The 23,629-nt window shown below is 41.4% G+C and overlaps 1 protein-coding gene across 4 annotated transcripts in view; it reads left to right on the forward strand.

The window, feature by feature from the left end:
• ANO4 (anoctamin 4) overlaps positions 1-23,629 on the forward strand; it is a 150,537-nt gene that overhangs the window by 73,003 nt on the left and 53,905 nt on the right. For all 4 annotated transcript variants that reach the window (XM_076335459.1, XM_076335466.1, XM_076335473.1 and 1 more), the window contains 4 exons: positions 367-498; positions 16,895-17,001; positions 18,973-19,028; positions 19,564-19,685. In XM_076335459.1, coding sequence (XP_076191574.1) covers positions 367-498; positions 16,895-17,001; positions 18,973-19,028; positions 19,564-19,685 — 417 coding nt within the window. The remainder of the gene's footprint in view (positions 1-366; positions 499-16,894; positions 17,002-18,972; positions 19,029-19,563; positions 19,686-23,629) is intronic.

Below are 23,629 nucleotides of genomic sequence, written 5' to 3' on the forward strand. Positions count from 1 at the left end.
TGTTTATATGTCCAAAGTCTAATGTGTCAATTAAGCCTGAAATTTAAACTAACTGAAAAGCTGAGAAATAAAGGTTTAGAAAGTTGCCAAGAGCTTACTGAGCTTAATAAGTTTTATAGCATCATGTACCATCAGCATTGTTTTTCTGTTCAGACAAAATAAGATGCTCCTCTGCTGAAAGCTGGTTATTAATAATCAAGTTCAGCATGTATAATTTGGTCTGCCTAGAAAAAGTCAAAAGACATTACATATTTTCTAGTTGTAAATATTAAGTGGCCTAGTTTGCCAGCATGTGTTCTTTGTAAGTGCTCTGTAATGTAATGAAAAAACACTATCTCAAATGCTCACACTTTTTATGTGCTGCAGGATCGAGAAACAAATAAGCAGGTTTCGAGGATGGTTACCTAGAAAGCCAATGAAACTGGACAAGGAGACACTGCCAGATCTGGAGGAGAATGACTGCTATACTGCTCCATTCAGCCAACAAAGGATCCATCAGTGAGTATTTTATTATAACTTAATTACAAGATCAAAACTTTTCCTTCTGGATTCACCCTGAAAAAAAATCAATTTCTTAGTTCATGTATTAAAGACTAGTGCCTTCAAATTAGTTCTTTGTCACAAAAAGGGAAAGATAGAGTCCTGAGGGAGCATAAAGTCTGTCTACATTTCTAATAATTAAAGGTCCAGCTCAAAGCTAAAGGAAATCAATGGAAAAGTTCCTTTTAATTCACTGGAATTTCAATTACATCCCTAAAGTAGTCAAATGGCTAATTCTCTCTTGGGTCAGAATTGCAGTTGTTCTTTGTCACGTAATGATGTGATTAAAACTTCTTTTTCAGCATTTCTATGTCTTTAGCATAATCAAAATTAGTCCTTCTAACACTGATGGTCAAAATAAACTGATACTGCGTTTCATTCCTAGTTAACGACTGTAGAACAAACAGAACTCAAAAGAAAGCAGAGAATGTCGTTTTGTTTGTATTTCTCTGTCTTTTACTTTTATGGAAGCAAAACTGCTTGCAAAATGCCAGTGTTAAGACCTATCAGTGACACTTGTCCAAGCGTATCAATGGCACCAGTGTTGCACCAATGTCACGAGAGAAATCATTTGACTATTAGAAGCCTTTATTCACTTGCAAAATGCAAAACAGAAAAAGCCCATGTGACTTTCAGACCCCGTGTTGAGTTTCAGGGCTGTCAAATTTTGGAGAAAGATGGTGTCTTATGGGTAGTTACAGTGTTTGTGATAAGGGAAACAGACATTGACTAACTGAGAACAAAATCACAAAGAATAGGCAGCACTGAACAGGGTACTAACAGAAGACACAATGAATTACAGGCAGCTCAAAGTCTAAAAATCTGAAATATGTGATTTTATTCAGGAAGAAGCCAAGTTGATGTAATGCTCTTAAATGCCTCACTTTGGATGAACAATTTTTCAGGGACTGGATTTATTATCTGCAATAGGAATGAGTAAAACAAACCTCCTCTGCCATAATGCCCTCTGCCATTATGGGGAACAGAATGAAGCCCCCATAATCCAAGGGAAAATGGTTAGTGACCTGCTACGCCACTTAGATGCACACAAATCTATGGGGCCGGATGGGATCCACTCAAGGGTATTGAGGGAGCTGGCAGAAGTGCTCACCAGGCCACTTTCAATCATCTATCAGCAGTCCTGGCTAACCAGGGAGGTCCCAGTTGACTGGAGGTTAGCAAATGTGATGCCCATCTACAAGAAGGGCTGGAAGGAGGATCCAGGGAACTAAAGGCCTGCCAGTCTGACCTCAGTGCCAGGGAAGGTTATGGAGCAGATCATCCTGAGTGCCATCACATGGCATATACAGGACAACCAGGCAATCAGGCCCAGTCAGCATGGGTTTATGAAAGGCAGGTCCTGCTTGACTAACCTGATCTCCTTCTATGACAAGGTGACCCGCTTCGTGGATGAGGGAAAGGCTGTGGATGTTGTTTACCTGGACATTAGTAAAGACTTTGACACTGTTTCCCACAGCATTCTTCTGGAGAAACTGGCAGCTCATGGCTTGGACGGGTGTACTCTTTGCTGGGTAAAAAACTGGCTGGATGGCTGGGCCCAAAGAGTTGTATTGAATGGAGTTAAATCCAGTTGGCGGCCAGTCATGAGTGGGGTTCCCCAGGGCTCCGTACTGGGGCGAGTTCTGTTTAATATCTTTATCAGTGATCTGGATGAGGGGATCGAGTGCACCCTCAGTAAGTTTGCAGACGACACCAAGTTGGGCGGGAGTGTTGATCTCCTTGAGGGTAGGAAGGCTCTACAGAGGGATCTGGACAGGCTGAATCGATGGGTCAAGGCCAACTGTATGAGGTTCAACAAGGCCAAGTGCTGGGTCCTGCATTTGGGTCACAACCCAATGCAACACTAGAAGCTTAGGGAAGAGTGGCTGGAAAGCTGCCCAGTGGAAAAGGACCTGGGGGTGTTGGCCAACAGCTGGCTGAATATGAGTGGCAGTGTGCCCAGGTGGCCAAGGTGGCCAGTAGCATCCTGGCTTGGATCAGAAATAGTGTGGCCAGCTGGACTAGGGAAGTGATTGTCCCTTTGTACTCGGCACTGGTGAGGCCGCACCTCGAATACTGTGTTCAGTTTTGGGCCCCTCACTACAAGAAAGACATTGAGGTGCTGGAGTGCATCCAAAGAAGAGCAAGGAAGCTGGTGAAGGGTCTAGAGAACAGGTCCTATGAGGAGCAGCTGAGGGAACTGGGGTTGTTTAGCCTGGAGGAAAGGAGGCTGAGGGGAGACCTCATCGCTCTCTACAACTACCTGAAAGGAGGTTTTGGCGAGGTGGGTGTCGGTCTCTTTTTCCAAGTAACTAGCGACAGGTCGAGAGGAAATGGCCTCAAGTTGCACCAGGGGAGGTTTAGATTGGACATGAGGAAAAATTTCTTCACTGAAAGAGTGGTTAAACGTTGGAACAGGCTGCCCAGGGAAGTGGTTGAGTCCCCATCCCTGGAGGTATTTAAAAGACGATGTGGCACTTAGGGACATGATTTAGTGGTGGACTTGGCAGTGTTAGGTGTACGGTGGGACTTGATGATCTTAGAGGTCTTTTCCAACCTAAATGATTCTATGATTCTATAAGTAGTGTCTTTCCAACAGGAGGAAAACAAAACCAGGTGCAAATCTCCAGAGAAATTTCAGTAGAAATCTGCTCCTAGCACCAGTCACCAGCCAGGGTTATCTCCACTAAATGTCTACGGCCTGAATAGACATCAGGTTCAGACTACAGAGTCTTCCGATACTTGAGCAAAAGGATGGGCCAGTTATTGTGCCCTGCAAGAGGAAGAGTAAGTGCAAATTAGTTCAAAAATAGACCAGTGATAATAAAAAATGAAGAAATTGGGATGTCTGGGTTGATATTTTTATTAGTAGTAATGTTAACTATTAACTTCCCTCAAATTTACAGCACATAAGAAAGTTTTTTTTGTGTCTGGATGGAGAATTGGCATATATGAACCAGAATATTTTTTTCATTCTTCTACTTTGCTCATGTTTGTGTTCGTAAACTGGCAGGGGGGTTTATTAAATACTGTGTTAGTTTCATTAACCTTCCTGCTGTTGTTTGGCACTTCTTTTAGATCATTGCAGACTTTGAAGCTCTACTCCCCAGCAGGCCTGACGTTTTCTGTTTCGCTTTCTGTGTAGTCTTCCATTCCTTTTGTGTGGGGACCGATAAAATGCTGGATGAGCTGCCCTCCTTCTCCCAAAAGGTGCTGGCTCTGACAAGATTCTTGTGTTCCCGTCATGCTCCAGCCTGTTGGCTGTGTCTGTCTTATTCTGCTTCACTAAAATTTTGAAATATAATGACTTGTTCAATATTAGTCTAGTGAGTTGCATGCAGGCATTTTAATTGTTCTAAGAATTTCAGGGTATGTTGGTAACCAGAGCATTTCAGGAACATCTTTAGTTTGTGCTTTTAATCTTTGATTGTGGAGTGCGGGTATCAAATAATTGGAAACGTAGAGTTAAAAAGAATGTTTTTATCGGTATCAGTTAACAGTCAAGAAGTGTATTATGTTGGGGTTTGCTTACTTTTACAAATTGCTGCTTACTTTGTGCAAATTGCTGCTTCTTCCAAGATATATATAAACATTCTGTTGGAAGACCTCTATATAATGAGCCAGTAGTAAAGATGCCCACCTATCCCCAAACATGGGGAAAGAATGAGTAGAAATGCATTTTTTAATTTATGTTTATCCCAACACATATTAACTGATGTAGCAATTACTGTGACTGGCACCTTCATTTGTCTAAGTCAGTTGTGCCAGATGAGGGTTTGATCACTAAGAAAATGATTTCTCTTTCACCTCTACCCACTGCTAAGTGTAGTAACCTTCACAAAGGCAGTACTGATAATTGTTGCCTACTCAGAACAGTAACAGAAATGCTCCAAAGTTGATAAAATCCTGCCTCCATATTAGATTAAAGCTTCAGTGTTCAGTTGTCACTGTTGCATTACATAAGCTTTGACTTGCTTTTTAACAAGTAAAAAAGTTACTAGAATATAAAAATTTTTTTTTTGAAACATGTGAAGGCTTTTATTTAAATTTCTAACCCAGAGCCCCACAATACTGTTTTAGGAATGTGAAGATAAATAGTTACTGAAATTCTTGAGCTGCAGAAGTAAAGAATTGCCATCGACAATAATGTCATAGTTTAGCTTGCAGTTTGTCAGTGGTAAGAAAAGTCCACGCGTTTTCATATTTGGTGGAGTTAAGGTTTTGCTAGAGTGCTCTTACCATACCATATTGTCATTACAATGCAATTATAATGGAGTCTACATAATTGTCATGGGCAGTTACTTGTGGAGTTCACATTGTCTTCAACAAGTACATCAACCTGTAGGCTAGAATAACAGTGACAGTCTCTTCCCCACTCTTGGGCTTTTAGATGTCACCCTGCATCCCTTTCCATCACACACTTGTGCCAAAACTGATTCAGACAGAACATGCACAGGCAAGGGGGGGGGGTCCCAGTACCACATCAATGCTCCACTGGCTAACCTCGGTGTTGTTTAAGAATTTTCATCCAACATAGGGCCATTTTTTGAAGAAGGAAAATGTTAGTAGCACATTGAGTTCTTGAAGTCCTCAGAGAATGGGGAATAAATGCAAGGCTTTCAGACCTTCTGCACTGTGTTAAGGTGGTAGCTGAAAAATGTCACTAGTGTCTCCTTTTCCTTTTTATCAGATCTTATGTACAGATTTTGAGTTTCAAGTTTATAGTAAAAAAGATAAAATTTTCTTGCAAAGCTGGAATCCTAAGTGAGAAGAAGAGATGAGTGGGAAGTACATTAAACTGTTCTTTAAGAAATAGCCACAGGAGCCTAAAACACATAATCAGTCTTTTAATTACACTAACGAGGATCTTTCTGGCTATTGTACAAGTATTTCTGAAGAGCAAGATATGTACTTTTGCCAGTTTAACATATCTAGGATTTCTGTGTTGTCATAAATCAATGTTTGTCCAAGACATGCTGAACGATTGCTTAAAGGCCATGTAGTAAATCATTCACAAATGCAACCACCTTGGAAGTGTAAATCTCCATATACTGAGTTTTCAGATAAGATCTCCATGTCTTCACTGTAGGTTTTGCCACATAACTATAGCTGGAGGTTGCAGAATTCTTCCTTCTTTCCTGGTTTTATGTGCTTTTAATTTTCTAAAACATTATTCCTTAAATATTTATATGAGCTTGTCCATGTTTGATGTTTGTCCAAATATTGCAATAATGTAATTTGGGTCTGGAATTTGTTACTTCTTCCTTTCTTCATAGCCTCAGACATTTTTCACCTCAGCAAAGAACAGGCAGTTTATCTTTTTTGATCTAGCCACAGTTTGCACATCCAGGTCTCCAGTCTGATACAGATGATGTTTGAAACATGGTATGAGTACAGTCTTCATTTGTGATAGCTGCTTTCAGAAGCATGGAATGACAGATGACTGACAGCACTTACAATGCGGAGTCTGGGAAGGAAAATAGTTAAGACCAAAACCAGTAAGGCCTGATCAGACCTTTTTTCAATAAGAATTAATATTTTTGAAATAAGAAAGGCCAGATGTGGAGAAAGGCTAGCTTTCAGAAAAAAACTAAATTTGTGTTAAGAGACACAGCTAACCATCTGCCCTCCCTCCAAAACAGGCAAAGAAGAAAACTGCAAGAATCACATTTGTGAGGTGTGTCTATAACTTTTGCAGTATGGCTTCAGGTTTTCTTTTAAAGGGATTATGGCATACATTATAGGGTATATCACAACATTGTCAGTACAAGAGAAGACCTAAATTCATCTTATTTCTTAAGTAATAGGAAATCTCTTTTTGGAGGAAGGAAGCTCTGACTGGCTGAGGCAAGCATTTTTTTGGAATTGTGTGGAATACAAAATGGTAATTTTCAAGATTGACTTCTGAGTAGTATCTCTCTTCTGCAGCCACAGCTTGGGAAGGGCTTTATTTATGCCAAAGCATTTCTTCTGAAAATTATCAGTTACAAGAATGAACAGTTCACAATACGCGAAAAATGTTTTCCATCAGACCTGATGATAATTCATTATTTTTCTACTACATCTTAGTTATTTTATGTAGTGAGCTGCTAGTCAGCCGGGAATAGTAACAGTGGTAATTAGCTGCAATTTCTTAGATAGCTGTATACTAGCAAGGAAAATGCTTTTAGTTGCTGTTCAGAGATTTCAAACTTTATATCAGGAGCTATTTTTCTTTTTTTTGTTCTTCCAAATGTGCTAAACTCTCTGGTTAAATATTAATCTAATATATAATTGAATAAACCACTTCAAAATAAATATTTATTACTTCAGTGAAAATTAGATTAAAAATCTACACGATTAGGAGGACTAGGAAAATATCTGGATTAATTAAACAAAAATGGCCCTGTATACCAGAGGTTAATGGAGTTATTCTCATTTGTACTATGTCCCCTTGTGGTACATGAGGATCTCGTCCCGTATCTTTGTCAGATTTCCAAGATATGTGTCTCTCGGGGTGGAGCTGCATTTTAAGCTTTCTCTGATGCTCAGATGGCCCTAATAAATTCCATCCCCAAGATGATCTGTTCCCATGTCCCCCTGAGCTGCTTCACCCCAAGATCATGGGTGGGTCAGGGAGCTGCTACCACCAGAGACGAGGCACAAGGCTGCATGGACATGGACACTTACTTGTTTTGAACCAGGGTGGTCATTCCTGTGTTTATATTCATCTACAGTATAGTAACTATACATTTGCAAATGGCTTTTTATAAGCAGGGAATCACAGTTTTGTAAGATTCCTGCTCTTAAACAAATCTTTGTGCAACCAAACTTGGAAATGCCCTGTAATGGGTTTTTTAAATTCTTTCTGATTCTGGAAGTTTTAATTGCCTGACAAACTGAATGAAACAGGGCATCCCTGAAAAATACACAAAGCTCATTCTATCTCAGATGAATATTTCTGAGTGAACCAATTTAAATTAAGAAGTGATTTGGGTGGCAGGGTGATTTGGGGGCAAGGGCAGAGGAACGTGGAGGAGAGATTCAGCACTTTCACGACTCTCTCTTTTACTTTAGCAGTTTTGAGGCTGTGATGTGCCAAATCTGAAACAGACAAAGCCACTAATAACATTCTTCATCCCAAAGTGATCCTGGTTTAGGCACATGATGTGAAAAATCCCTGATAACCATTAATAAACATTTTCTTTTAGATAAACGAAAGTCAGCTGCAGCCTTAAAAGTCAGGCAAAATGAAAATAAATAGAAAGTGATAATAATATACCCATTTTCAGACAAATAAACTATGGGGATGTGTGGTAATATTCTCACTGAAATACTGCAGGCTCATCTTGTTGCTGCTACTACAGCTGATGATTTTCTTTCTCTGATGTTAAATGAGGTAAAAACCTGCTATTGCCTTAGCCAACAACAGCTAGCTACTGCCAGTGGTTTACCTGGGAGTGCAGAGGGTTGGGCATTTTTCCTGCACTAAAGAATACACTTCTCATGTAGTTGTCGTGGTTTAATTTCAGTCGGCAACTAAGCACCACGCAGCTGCTCGCTCACTCCCCCCCACCCGGTGGGATGGGGGAGAGAATTGGAAGAGCACAAGTTAGAAAAACTCGTGGGTTGAGATAAAAACAGTTTAATAATTGAAATAAAATGATAATAATAATATGATAATAATAATAATACACAAAACAAGTGATGCACAGTACAATTGCTCACCACCCGCCGACCGATGCCCAGACAGTCCCCGAGCAGCGGCCCCCCCGGCCAGCTTTCCCCTGTTTATGTACTGAGCATGACGTCACATGGTATGGAATGTCCCTTTGGCCAGTTTGGCTGTGCCCCCTCCCAGCTTCTTGTGCACCTCCAGCCTTCTCAGTCAGCAGAGCATGGGAAGCTGAAAAGTCCTTGGCTAGTGTAAGCATTACCTAGCAACAACTAAAACATCGGTGCGTTATCAGCTTTGTTCTCATCCTAAATCCAAAACACTGTACCAGCTACTAGAAAGGAAATTAACTCTATCCCTGCCGAAACCAGGACAGTAGTGATTACTACTTCAGACAACATTTGTGCTTTTAGTTTGTACTGCTTCCAGCAATAGACATTTTCTTGGAACATACCTCGTATGGTGAGTGTCAGACATTGAATGTTTCAGTGTCTGCGGATCCTGTAGAGCAAAGATGCACATTGATACGTGTGTGCACACATCCTCATTTTCATAGAATCATAGAATCATTAAGGTTGGAAAAGACCTCTAAGATCATCAAGTCCAACCGTCAACCCAACACCACCATGCCCACTAAACCATGTCCCTAAGCGCCTCATCTACGTGTCTTTTAAATACCTCCAGGGATGGGGACTCAACCACTTCCCTGGGCAGCCTGTTCCAACGTTTAACCACTCTTTCAGTGAAGAAATTTTTCCTCATGTCCAATCTAAACCTCCCCTGGCGCAACTTGAGGCCATTTCCTCTCGACCTGTCGCTAGTTACTTGGAAAAAGAGACCGACATCCACCTCGCTACAACCTCCTTTCAGGTAGTTGTAGAGCGCGATGAGGTCTCCCCTCAGCCTCCTTTTCTCCAGGCTAAACAACCCCAGTTCCCTCAGCTGCTCCTCATAGGACCTGTTCTCTAGACCCTTCACCAGCTTCGTTGCCCTTCTCTGGACACGCTCCAGCACCTCGACGTCCTTCTTGTAGTGAGGGGCCCAAAACTGAACACAGTATTTGAGGTCCGGCCTTGCCAGTGCCGAGTACAGGGGCACGATCACTTCCCTACTCCTGCTGGCCGCACTATTTCTGATACAGGCCAGGATGCCATTGGCCTTCTTGGCCGCCTGGGCACACTGCCGGCTCATGTTCAGCCGGCTGTCAACCAGCACCCCCAGGTCCTTTTCCGACAGGCAGCTTTCCAGCCACTCTTCCCCAAGCCTGTAGCGCTGCATGGGGTTGTTGTTGCTGCGGTGCAGGACCCAGCACTTGGCCTCGTTGAATCTCATACAGTTGGCCTCGGCCCATCGATCCAGCCTGTCCAGGTCCCTCTGCAGAGCCTTCCTACCCTCGAGCAGATCAACACTCCTGCCCAACTTGGTGTCGTCTGCAAACTTACTGAGGGTGCACTCGATCCCCTCATCCAGATCACTGATAAAGATATTGGACAAGACGACCGGCCCCAAAACTGAGCCCTGGGGAACACCACTCGTGACCGGCCGCCAACTGGATTTAACTCCATTCACCACAACTCTCTGGGCCCGGCCGTCCAGCCAGTTTTTGACCCAGCACAGAGTCCACCTGTCTAAGCCGTGAGCTGCCAGCTTCTCTAGGAGAATGCTGTGGGAGACAGTGTCAAAGGCTTTACTGAAGTCCAGGTAGACCACATCCACAGCCTTTCCCTCACGCACTAGGCGGGTCACCTGGTCATAGAAGGAGATCAGGTTGGTCAAGCAGGACCTGCCTCTCATGAACCCGTGCTGGCTGGGCCTGATCCCCTGGTTGTCCTGCACATGCCTTGTGAGTGCCCTCAAGATGAACCGCTCCATAGTCTTCCCCAGCACCGAGGTCAGGCTGACAGGCCTGTAGTTCCCCGGATCCTCCTTCCGGCCCTTCTTGTAGATGGGTGTTACAGTGGCAAGCCTCCAGTCATCTGGGACCTCCCCCGTTAACCAGGACTGCTGATAAATGATGGAGAGTGGCTTGGCAAGCTCCTGCGCCAGCTCCCTCAGCACTCTCGGGTGGATCCCATCCGGCCCCATAGACTTGTGAGCATCCAGGTGGCATAGCAGGTTGTTAACTTCTTCCTCTTGGATTATGGGGGGGTTCATCCTGCTTGCTGTCCCTGTCTTCCAGCTCAGGGGGCCGAATACCCTGAGGATAACTGGTCTGCCTGTTAAAGACTGAGGCAAAGAAGGCATTGAGTACCACAGCCTTTTCCTCATCCTCGGTGACAATGTTCCCTCCCGCATCCAATAAAGGATGGAGATTCTCCTTGGTTCTCTTCTTGTCATTAATATATTTGTAAAAACATTTTTGGTTGTCTCTAACGACAGCGGCCAGATTGCGTTCTAGCTGGGCTTTTGCCTTTCTCATTGCCTCTCTGCATGACCTGAAGAGATCCCTGTACTCTTCTTGAGTTGCCTGCCCCTTCTTCCACAAGTGATAAACTCTCCTTTTTTTCCTGAGTCCCAGCAAGAGCTCCCCGTTCAGCCAGGCCGGTCGTCTTCCCCACCCGTTCTTCTTACGGCATATGGGGACAGCCTGCTCCTGCGCCTTTAAGACTTCCTTCTTGAAGAACATCCAGCCTTCCTGGACCCCTTTGCCCTTCAGGACTGCCTCCCAAGGGACCCTCTCAAACAGCGTCCTGAACAGGCCAAAGTCCGCCCTCCGGAAGTCCATGGTTGTGGTTTTGCTGGCCCCCCTCCTTACTTCACCGAGAATCGAGAATTCTATCATTTCATGGTCGCTAAGCCCAAGACAGCCTCCAACCACCACATCTCCCACCAGTCCTTCTCTGTTTGTAAACAGCAGGTCGAGCAAGGCACCTCCCCTGGTAGGCTCACTTACCAGCTGTGTCCGGAAGTTGTCTTCCATACACTCCAGGTACCTCCTAGACTGTTTCCTCTCTGCCATGTTGTATTTCCAGCAGACATCCGGGAAGTTGAAGTCCCCCACGAGAACAAGGGCTAGCGATTGTGAGACTTCTGCCAGCCGCTTGTATAATGCTTCATCCGCCCCTTCATCCTGGTTGGGTGGTCTATAACAGACTCCCAGCAGCCAACTGCCTCGTTGGCCTTCCCCCTCATCCTTACCCATAAACACTTGACCTTATCATCATCACAATTGTTGAGCTCTAGACAATTGAAACAGTCCCTAACATACAGGGCCACCCCACCGCCTCTCCTTCCTTGCCTGTCCCTTCTGAAGAGTTTATAGCCATCCATTGCAGCACTCCAATCGTGAGAGTCACCCCACCATGTTTCTGTGATGGCAACTAAGTCATATCTCTCCCGCTGCACAATGGCTTCCAGCTTCAAAGCTTTTGTAGCTTTGTAACCAGACCATGGGTGTTCAGCTTTCAGCTTGTATGTCTTACCAGTACAGCAGAAAATAGCCTTTTCCTGCCTTTTGCTTCTCCAAAACAAATTGAAAAGTTAACCCTTTTTTTTTCAAATGGCTGTTAGACAAAGATTCAAGAGCTAAATTTACCCCTAAAGGATTTGTACAACCTGCAAAATTACCGAAGAGAATGTATGAACAGGATTTCATTGGCAGTTTGTTCATGGTTGAATTCACATTAATTTGAGGGCCTTCTTTAGATGACAGTTATTTTTGCTGTGCTTTGTTATCCATGGAAAGATAGTTTGAAATCTCCAGTTCAGAGTCTAATTAAGAAGGCTACAAATATAATTTCAAAGCAATTAACCTTCACTGACTCTTCATGTCACTTACAGTATGAATGTAAGAGCAATATTTCCACAATGACATTTTTAAAATGGACTTTAATTAAGGATCAACTCGGGAACCTTTCCTGCCATAAGTGCTCTCATTATCTTCATTGGGATTTTCCTTTCGAGTAAGGGCAGCTCACACAAATAAGACTTACAGGACCAGGCTAATGGTTATAACTGCTGTGGAACAAATCACTGGCTTTATTATCTACCTATACATTAACTTCACAGGTAATAAAAATAATAGCGTATTAATCCTTACTTATTTTTTGTCTTACAAATGAGATGACAAAGTGATCAAAACCTTCAGTTGAACTGTCTCCTCAATAAAGCCTGAACCCTTACTGAGCTTGAAAACAAGCTGTATTGCTCTGATGAATATTCAAGCTCTTGTGCATACTGAAATTCTCACAAGGGCAGCAGAAACAGAACAGCTGAGGAAACTGTTTCATCTGAAAGCAACAAGGGTTAAAAAGCTCTCTAGAAAGCCTCTGCCTTGTGCAGTTTATAGCTCAGTAATGTCTGATGAACGTTTATCTATACCTAGTTTGGAAACGTCTTCAGCTCTGGCTCCTGTGAACTGAAATTTGAAGGGTGAGACTCCATAGACTGAGAAAGTCTTTCTCCTCTGAATTCCTCATTGGATGCTGTATACCATGAAAGAGCCTTGATGGCTGTTTTGTGAATATGGATTTACCACCCACATTCAGAAGAAGACAACCTGGAGCACAAAAATTTTGGAGGAAGAAATGCCCATGAAGTGTGGGAAAGAAGGGTGGTGGTAGAGAGAGATAAGTCCTGCACTGAACTGCATGATTCTCACCTGAAAAGAACAACTCCTGTGATTTTGGAGATAAATTAAAACCTCCCTGGCATTGTCCTAAATTATGTCAACCTCTAACTGGAATGTTGTAACACATAGTTACAACTACTTGAGATATGCTCAGCCTTTCAGTGCTTCCCACTCGTGTCTGCCTATTCTTGTTTCCTGTGCCAGAGCTCCCTACCCCCTTGGTTATGGTGATACTGCTCTTTCTGGGGCTACTTTACAGACAATTTCACAGAAATGATCTGAGTATTTGAGTTAAACAAAATAAAAAAATCCTGTGATTTTTTTATTCAAAAATGGGTGAGGGTTATTTTAACCTTTACCACATACAATTCCATCCCAAAACAAGGATATTGTTAGGGATAGTCCAGGACATCCAGAGGACTTATTTTGGCACTCCTTTTTCACCTTTGGTGAACTCTAGCATCTCTTCTGCATTCATGTCTCCATGAGTAATGTTGGCAAACACTGAAGGACATGTTCTTGGCCTACTCTAGTCATGGTGAGTTCTCCCTCTTCTCTGCCCCTCCTGCCCTCAGATGCCTTTTACTGGCACAAAGATGGGCAGGGCAGAACCCCTGCAGCTCTCATACTCACACATGTTTTAGGACTGCTTCAGCTAGTTCTCGAATAGGAAGAGTTCTTCATGGCAGTTAATATACTGAGGTGTTGACATCTGCTTCACAGACACATCTGGTTGTTCCTTCTCAGCCACATGAAATCAAAAGCTATAACAACACAGTTGCTAAGTTTACAAATGAATGCAAATGACTAAAGTGTTTATTTAAACAAGTAGTTCTTATTTCTTTTTAAGATTGCATAATGTTTGATTTTTGCCTTTTTTTCATTCATGATTCATGAAAACAGAAGTGACTAAATGCAGAAAAAGTATTAACCTACTTGTCAAAAAAAGTTGTTGAAATAACTACCTGTAGTTTCAGTATGACATAGTCATGATAACAGATGGGCAAAATAACCTTATATCACAAGAACAATAGATTAACATTATTGGTGTTACCTGGATCAATGTTGCTATTTTCCCAGATAATGTGATTCAGTTCCCAGTTGAATCCTGCAAGAACTCATAGCTAAGTCAGAATGAAAATTACTGTGCTGTTTTGATTTCATAAGTTATCTTCACAGTTCTTTAACATTCAGTGCTCTCTGGGAGGTGAGATCTTGGAGAGGAAAGTCAGATATTAAAAGAAAATGAAACAAAGTGGGAAAAACACTAACTGTTCATTTCTGTTTTACTACTGTCTTTTAATTTGTATCTGCTGCTACTAAAACAGCCTAATAGAGAGCTCCAGCTTCAGCTGGAAATAATGCTGTTCTATCTGCTTCAGAGTTTAGATTGGTTTTTTATCTAATTTCCTTAAGCATTAAGACTTATGTTGTGATGACAGTATTTTGTTTTTATCAAAGTCCTTCTAATAATTATTATTTTACATACTGATTACTTTCAACTAAATTTGGTACAGGTGTAGCTGTCTCAAAGATAAGCACAGTCTTATTTACTTTGTGAGTATCAGCAGCTTGAAATGGAATAGGGGCCCAAAGTTGTGCCTATACAGAAAAGGCAGTGCACACCAGTTGTATATGCTGCCTGGTAGCAGCCCATTGGTAAATTGGAACGCACATGGTGGTCAGCCAATATGCCTAAATCAAATTACTTTCAATAGGTACTGTAGGGCATGTGTAGGACTTTGGGAATAGTAGGGATGTGGGAGGAAACCAGAAGCACAATACTGAGTAGGTTGTGGACACAGAAATGACCTGTGAGTATCTGGGGTGGAGTGGGAAAGGAGACATGAGATAGTAACCTCTAGAAAACCAGGTTTCATTAATTATGGTGCTCTTGGAGCAACTTGTCTTTTATACCTTTACTTTGGGATTCTTTTTATTATCTGTCTTTGAAGCTGAATCATAGAATCATAGAATCATTAAGGTTGGAAAAGACCTCTAAGATCATCAAGTCCAACCGTCAACCCAACACCACCATGCCCACTAAACCATGTCCCTAAGCGCCTCATCTACACATCTTTTAAATACCTCCAGGGATGGGGACTCAACCACTTCCCTGGGCAGCCTGTTCCAACGTTTAACCACTCTTTCAGTAAAGAAATTTTTCCTCATGTCCAATCTAAACCTCCCCTGGCGCAACTTGAGGCCATTTCCTCTCGTCCTATCGCTAGTTACTTGGAAAAAGAGACCGACACCCACCTCGCTACAACCTCCTTTCAGGTAGTTGTAGAGAGCGATGAGGTCTCCCCTCAGCCTCCTTTTCTCCAGGCTAAACAACCCCAGTTCCCTCAGCCGCTCCTCATAGGACCTGTTCTCTAGACCCTTCACCAGCTTCGTTGCCCTTCTCTGGACACGCTCCAGCACCTCGACGTCCTTCTTGTAGTGAGGGGCCCAAAACTGAACACAGTATTTGAGGTCCGGCCTTGCCAGTGCCGAGTACAGGGGCACGATCACTTCCCTGCTCCTGCTGGCCGCACTATTTCTGATACAGGCCAGGATGCCATTGGCCTTCTTGGCCGCCTGGGCACACTGCCGGCTCATGTTCAGCCGGCTGTCAACCAGCACCCCCAGGTCCTTTTCCGCTGGGCAGCTTTCCAGCCACTCTTCCCCAGGCCTGTAGCGTTGCATGGGGTTGAACAAAAGGAACTTCTAGATTGTCTCATATGGAAAATTTGGCAGAGAATTTTGATAATAAAGAGGGAGCACATGGAGTGCCCGAAGTCCAGAAGTTGGACTCCTTGCCTGTTTTTCCAAATGACTGTGGTGGTGCAAAGCCATATATGATTTCCCATGGGTAAAGAGTCATTCTGAAAAAACAGGTTTTTATTTGGGTAAAATTACCTGAGGGGAAAACTGAGCAGTGGATCCCATGTTGTGCAGAAGAGAAGGTGACATAAATCCATTCCAAGCTCCCTATTAAGATGATCTCTGTTGAAGTCAGATTTGTCTAGCGTGCAGTCCTATAGGCTGGTCTCTCTATGACATCTCTATCATTTTACCATTTTTTTTATCAGTTTATTCAATTCCCTAGCTCTTCACCAACACAGAGGGGGAAAACAATCTGACCTCCTATCCAAAGTATTTTAAAAAATATCAACCTTTCTATTCAGTCAGTTACTAAGGACCACATTTTAAAAAATATTTAATTTCCTCAATATATGCACAGGCCTACTTAATCAGAAATTCTATCCACTTATCTGCTTATTCAAGTGTCTAAATGACTTTCACAGTCTATCCTGAAGCCCTACACGCCTCAAGCAACTGTAGGAATTCTTTAGCAATATTTAACTGACAAGTTGAAACAGTATTTCTAAACACTTACATTGTTTGCATTTTTCCAGTGATTATGATGATATGCTAAAATACCTTGTTTTCCTTGAGTATGTATATTGGGATTAAGAAATCTATATAAGTATATTACACCAGCCACTCTAATCAATACAATATATTTTGTGGCTTTTTTTTTCTTAAATTTCCTGGGCTCCTCAGAATTCTGTCTAAACTATTGAATCTGCATACATACATAACTCCATAAGTAGCTTCTGAAAGCTAATTTTCTACTCTATTTTAGCTTCCAGGACCAAACATAGGAGCGTATAGTATTTTCCATTTCTAACATAGTATTTGATTTTCAGTAAGAGTGGTTTACCAAGTAGATGTTTTCATCTGACTCTTAATGGTAAAGCATAATAAAGAAACCTGAAATAGAAATCGAATGTGTTTTTCTACAGCTGCACTTACAAACCTTATGCTTTTGCAAATTTTTGTGCAAGTATTTTGTAGTTTTCAGTCAATTATCTAAAAGTGATGCTTATCATAATGAATGCTTAAATATCTTTGATCTTTCTCCAGACTTCTCCATGTAATTCTTTGTTAGGGAATAAATACTGTTACTGACATAATCTCATCCGGCGAATCATCTCACTTAATCTGGTGTCCTTTAATCTTCCTTGCACTTGCTGACATACTGGAGATTTTTAGTGTGCTATAGAAAGTAATGGAACTCAGTATTTGCTTTAAACATGCTTCTATATATTCCTGAGATGCCCTTTGTTTGTATTTTTATATAGCTTCATCATACACAACAAAGATACTTTCTTCAATAATGCTACAAGAAGTAGAATTGTACACCATATCTTACAAAGAGTGAAATACGAAGAAGGGAAAAACAAAATTGGTAAGTGCTGAGCAACATGCTTTTAAAAGTGGGTGCTAAGTCCCACCAAAAGAAGAGGAGAAGTATGCCTGGGCTCATAACAGACTCTTTTGCTTCCTTTTTAATCACCTCAGTTTTGAGCTGTTTACATCTCACCCACTGCTGTTGTAGAGGCTTTGTCTGGAAGACCTGATCATTTCCCTCTAATACCAGGCTGCTTTCACAGGCACATATGTCACCACATGGGATTTATCACCTCTGCAAGGAAAAAGACTGACTTAAGCAAGAAATATGTACAGATTAAGAACCCTGGAGAAGCAGATAGACTCATGCAGAAAAGCTTTTACTCCTTCATAAAAATGTATTTGGAAGGATGGCAAGATTTGTGCTGCAGTACATCTCAACCTGTAGGGCTTCTCCCTGATACTTGTCCATCCCTAAGGGAGATGGAAGGTTCTGTATCTCTGCAGCTGCTGTAAGTCAAAAGGGAGTCCACCAATGATGTCCTCAGTGCAAAGGATGCCATGCATAACTATGGCATCACTCTCAAATCGCGGGTGGAGTGGACCTTTGGAGTGGCATATATGCAGATCCGGGAGAGCAGGCAGTGACACAGGAGGGCTGGAATACAAAACAGTGGCCGTCTTCCATCTTGTGATACAGAGCATGTACTGCTTGTGTATCACATAGAGACTGGGGCATCACAAACGGAGAGGCAATCCCCATAAAACGCTGCAGCCTATTTCATCTCCCTGCTGTTTAAACCCTGTCCTTCCTCAAGAGGTAGAGAAACATCCCAGAACTTCACTTGTTTCTTCCTCAGCTCCTGGGATGAGGGCAGCAATAGGTCTGAGCAATAACAGTGAGCAGAGGGGAGAGAAGAAAGGGAAGAATTCATGCGGTGCATGCAGCCATTGCATCTAGCACACACACTTGCAGTCCCTGCCTGCCTCAAGATCCCAAGCTCCCTCACATATCTGCTTGTGTTATACCTACCATGAACACAACCTTGCATTGATCACTGGGCAGAGCAAAGCCTGGCTCAGTTGTACAGGCTTTGCTTTTCTGCCAGATACTTTGGAAGAAAGCATATTCTGCCAAGCAGATACTAATGCAGTCACTGAAAGTGCTATTTATGTTGAATTAATACTTCTCATTTCTGTGTTCTATCATTCCCCTGTGAATTAGGAAAGGAATCAGGATTCCTTGCCTCTTGGTCAATGGGGTTCAAATGCCTTCAGGTTGTTAGTGTTAGTATTTAGTTTTGCATTGCCTGATGTTGTTCAGTGCTATTTTGGTGACTTTCCAAGTGAGAAGTGCCCACATCTCAGCAATCATTCATTATTTCTCTTGAGGTTCTCATTAAAGAGGGACAACGCCTGACTGAGTGGGGTGTATGATTATTTTTTTGTGCCAAATAGCAATCCTTTTGGTTCCGGTTCAAGTATATTTTCTGGTCTTGTACTACTGCAGCCTGTCTTGTTTCTGTTCTATCTGTTAGTCCAGCAGCTTTCTTAAGAAATAAACTGAACATATTTTAAAACCTTGTTAGCATATGGAAATTAAGAATTTCAGTTGCTTTACTGGCCTGTGGTTCAAAAATGTAAAGATCTTCCCTGAAGTTTTCAGCTCCCAAGAAATAGAGCCTTTCATCTAAATAGCTTCCTCAGACCATAATTTATGAGGTCAAACTTCAGTCCTGGTGTGAGGTCCCTGATTTCACTGAAGTTACGCTAAAGAGGAATTTAGCAAATTAATCTTTAAACCTCCAGCATAATAAATGATAGATTATGATTAATATTTGAACAAGTCTTTGCTTGTATTATATCTTAGTTCATCAAAATCTATAAAAGATTAATTTTTCTACATATATCTTTTACTGTCAATGGGCTTCAAACTTCATTTAGCCAGCTTATTATGAAAATGTTTTGCTTTTTACTTAGCAGTTTTTCTGGTCCTATTGGTAAATAATTGGATACTTTTGATTCTTAGGTCTGAATCGATTGCTCAGTAATGGCTCCTATGAAGCTGCATTTCCTCTTCATGAGGTATTTTTCTCAGTTTTTTTTTCTTTTTGAACAGACATTTCCCACAAAATGAATTCTTAATTGTGTAACCATTTATTCTCAATCTTATTAATGTTATTACTCTCTTTTGCTTTCTGCGTCTGCCCCTGACAGCCCTCCCATTTAGTAATGCTTTTTTCTTGGAAAAAAAATGTTTTTTTTCTTGCAAAAAGAGATGAGTAAGGAGAGTTGTTCTGGATCTGGTCTGTAAAAAGTATTTGGGTTTGATAAATCAGTATGTTTTCAGAGGAGAAAAATACCATGCTGTGGTTTTCTCTTTGAGATTCTCCAGTTTATAGCCTTTGACTTGAACACCATTTATCATAAATTTCTTAGGAAGAATAGTCTCAAATCTTACTGAAGTCAGAAGAAATTGTCCTTTTAATGTTATATTTAGCTTTTGGTGCACAAGTATGGAGTTTGCATAAATTGTGTGATCCATACTGCTAGTGAGAGAGATTTCTTAGATATTCTGTTTTGCTGCTGTTGTTCATTAATGTTCAGATTTGTATTTTAGGGAAGTTACAGAAGTAAGAATTCAATAAGGACCCACGGGGCAGAAAACCACAGACACCTGCTCTATGAGTGCTGGGCTTCCTGGGGAGTGTGGTATAAATACCAACCACTGGACCTCGTGAGGTAAGACTTTCCTGCTTTTAGTATGTCACATTATAGGTGCTTTGAGCATAGGTTATCTCTCTTCTGACAAAACCATGAAAAGCTCAGATAATTCATGTGGTTTTTAAAAACTGATCCTGAGGTCATGGGAATCCATTTCATTCACGGTGCCACTACATTCAAAGAAGTATCTATAGAGGAATTGTAGGAGGAGCTGAAAGTGAAGGACGTTTCCTTCTAGAGTTTCCTGACACCATAACTTCTAATGAAGAGTTTGCAGAATATTTAAGAGAGAAATCTGTGGAGGCTGGGTAGACTTGGTTGCATGTCTATCCACTGGAGGAGTTGTTCTTCCTCCTCAGAGCATGGCTTTGGTGAAAAACAGGCTCTCATTAACTAGGTCATCTTCGTTTTTCCAAAAAGCAACCACAGAAGGAGCCCTGGGTGAAGTTTAGTGATGCTTACAAATTGCATGGAGCAGAGCTCACAGTCACTGAGTGTGCTACTGTGTTCAGCAGCCCTAGCAGTAAATGGGTGGAAGTCTCTCCTGTACCACCTCCCTTAAACTCAGCCCAGCCACATCACCACAGTCTGGATTTGTATTCATCTTGGAAGTACCCTGCAAGAAGAAACACTGAGAAGGCTGAGACATGACTCCAAATTCTTATAGCCCTTTTAAATAATGTTTTCAAATAGGCTTGCATGCGCTAATAGAGGATTACACATTTTTTATGCATATAGAGAGAGCCAGAGCCTTTACTGTTCATGTTGGCAGAACTATTATTGGGCATTAACAGGCTTTTTCTAGTTGAAGAGAGGAATATGAAGCTACAAGGGCCTATTAATAAAGTCTTTAGATGTATTGGGATCACTGAAGATATTGATACATTGGCCATTGGGAAGGGTCATAGAGAGCACGCAATTGGTCCAGCATATTAATTTCCCCTTTTATAAGTCCTGTAACTGATGGAAACCTTTACTTTTATTGATTCTCAGAATTGTTTCCAGATAGAAAGATTTGCAGAGGGTGGCTGTGGAGACAGACAGTGTTATTGATTAAAGCCGTATAAAACCTATCCATTTCATAAAACAGGGGGTGTTCGATTTCCATGGAGAAAAAGTTCACAGAGAAATACAATTAAAAAATTTTACTGAGTCATGTAATTTTTAAAAAGCTTTAGAAAACAAAGTAATGTATTTGTACCTCATAATTTAATCCTGAAAACTTCTTACTTCTGTTTTAATATACTGGTCTGGACAGAAATATGGAATTTTTCTCAAATTACACTATGGAAATTACTGATTTACTGAGGAGCCAACAGTTATACTGAAGTTTATTATTTTTAATTTCCCAGTATACAATAAGACTTTAATGTCACAGTATGAACAACTTATCTCTATCATGTTTTTTAATCATTTCTCCATGGTGGTCAAGGCTACTGTTCTTCATCAACATTTCTTGTTTGTGAAAGTGCTGTTGAGCAAATATCTGGGTTTTGGTTTAATTTGGTTTATGAATATGGACCATCAGGCATCTGGAAGGTTTTTTAATTATGAGAACAAATGTTAATAGAATGAGCAAGGTTAGACACATGATTGTTCTGGACCTTGATAGCAGCCATCTTGAGTAGCCTGGGTTTGATGTTTAAGATTTCCTAAGATGCTTTAGCTTTTTATCAGACAGTGACATCCACAGATTTTTCCACAGCTATTTTACAAAAGGAAAAAAGCAATCAAAATAGCAGATCCCCTAACTGAGGTCATGGGTGTCCTGTGGTGGTTCAGAGTAGGTGTTTACCCAAAGAGGAGGGGGGCAGGGGGAAGCTGTGAGGCTCCCTGAGCATTCACAGCAGCATGAGTCTCGGCAGCCATCAAGCTCAGCAGGGTTCAAAGTTGCAGCCCCAGCCCAGCCTGCCGTTTGCTGCCTGGAGCACACCCATGGCTGCAATGAATTCACTGAAGGAGGGGTGACGGGAAAGGGGAGGGAATGCCTTTTTCTTCTCACTTCACAGACACTAAATCCCTCACATTTCCTCAGCTCCTGCCAAATCTTTCCTGTCTACTGCCACTCTTGGCAGCTAACGTGACTAGTGAACTGGAGATTTTTCCTTGAAGATCTGACAACACCAGCAAGACCTGTTGTTCATTTCATTCAGAAGTATCTCAGCATGCATACATTAAACAGAAACTTTTCTAGTACCAGTTCTGCAGCAGAAGCAACTGTTTTATTTGTTTCCCATACCAACAGCTATGTGGGGTGTGCTTGAAGGGAGTAGTGCTGCCATCTGTATAAAAGAAGTGGATGGATGTTAATTCTTCCATAGACATCTGGCCAGAACTTACTGCTGCTAGCTGACATTGCCCTTCACCATATGATTTAGAAAGGCTAAGTAGTAAATTAGATGTAGATAATATAATTATCTCATTAATAGATATGGTATTTCCACCTTAAAGTCAAGTTGTCACAATGGTAAGTGAAATTGTTCATACTTTGGTGCTGTTTTATTTTTTCCTTCGCTGTTAAAATGAGGCCTTACATCTCTGGTGCTGTCAATTTGGTGCCTCCCAGATTTCATTTAATCTCATCAGCTGGCTGTTATGGAGATACTAGTCACTAGAAATAAATGAGAAAAAGTCATTTGAGGGGAATTGCATGATTCTGCTTTCACTCTGCTTTGAAGCACGTGGCAGTATGAAGGCGCAGATTTGGCACAATTGCAAAAACACTCTTACTAATCAACAGATGTGGTACCATGATTTTAATTACACTTCTGTTGGAATTTAGCCTCCATAGCTACTTTACAAGAATAATTTAAGATCCTTAGAATTGATAGCAATTGGAAAGAGGCAGGACTTACTATATTTATATGCTCTGGGACCACATAAATCAATGGAAACAGTTGCAGTGATTCCTGGGGACTTTGGATCACCTCCTTCACACTTCTGTGCATAGCTGCTTTCCTCTAGGTTGTGCACAAATTGCTCCTGCTGCTGCTTGCGCATGTTATTTACAGCTCAAAAAGGGAGGGAGAAAACTATATTTATAAAGTGATTGTAAAGCTACCTAAATGAACCTAAAAGCAAAAGTAATTCCTGAGTAACTTGCATTTTACTCCATGTTTACATTAAATGTAAATGTAAAAAGAAAATTACATTTTCTATTCTTACTAACAATCTGAAAAATTGGATGGTAATAAGTTAGCAAAGTTAACAAAAATGCAAACATTATCAAGGCTGGAAAATTTCAGAGAGGCCTTCAATGAGCAGAGTGATAACAGGTGAAATTTAGGTATACATAATGAACAGTGATGCACCCTAGAAAAAAATCCCTGGAATTCTTCATGTACATTACTGAGTTCTGGCTAAAGTGCCAGCATGTCGGTAAGAGAACTACCATCACTGTGGAGAGCTAGATGAAATGTCTGTTCTATATATAGTGACAGAGAAGAAAGAAAGAGCTTGTTCCTCCTATTTGGTGCAACTTGAAGGGAAAGAGTGGCAAAGGTATCTCTAAACCATCTTCATCTCCTGAGGGTCATGATGGTCTGGGCTTAACCCAATTATGGATTGGAATAAATGTGGAACTGCTCTGAATATGGCACATAGGAAGGTCTCCAAAGACCTTGTAACTGCTATAGTTTGTTTGTATAGCACTCAACCTAGTGGTATCTGAGCAGAGACTTACAGAAAAAATATGCTAACTATGGGGCCAGAAGAAATGAAATATTAACTTGACCCTGATGGAAATTGCAGTAGTACAGCCTGTGGAATACCAGCTGTGAAGTGAAGGGCAATAGTGGAAGATCAAGGCTGTTTGTCCATGTTTAAACCAGTATGTATCAAAGTAATGTCAACATCCTGCACTTATTTTTAAAACCAGGCTCACAAATGGCCTCAGATGCCTTTTCCTTACATTGCAGAGATTTGGGTTGCTCCCCATCAAGTCCATTCTTCTTTATGCACCC

Source organism: Aptenodytes patagonicus, chromosome 1, assembly GCF_965638725.1.
Source record: "Aptenodytes patagonicus chromosome 1, bAptPat1.pri.cur, whole genome shotgun sequence".
NCBI lineage: Eukaryota > Metazoa > Chordata > Aves > Sphenisciformes > Spheniscidae > Aptenodytes > Aptenodytes patagonicus.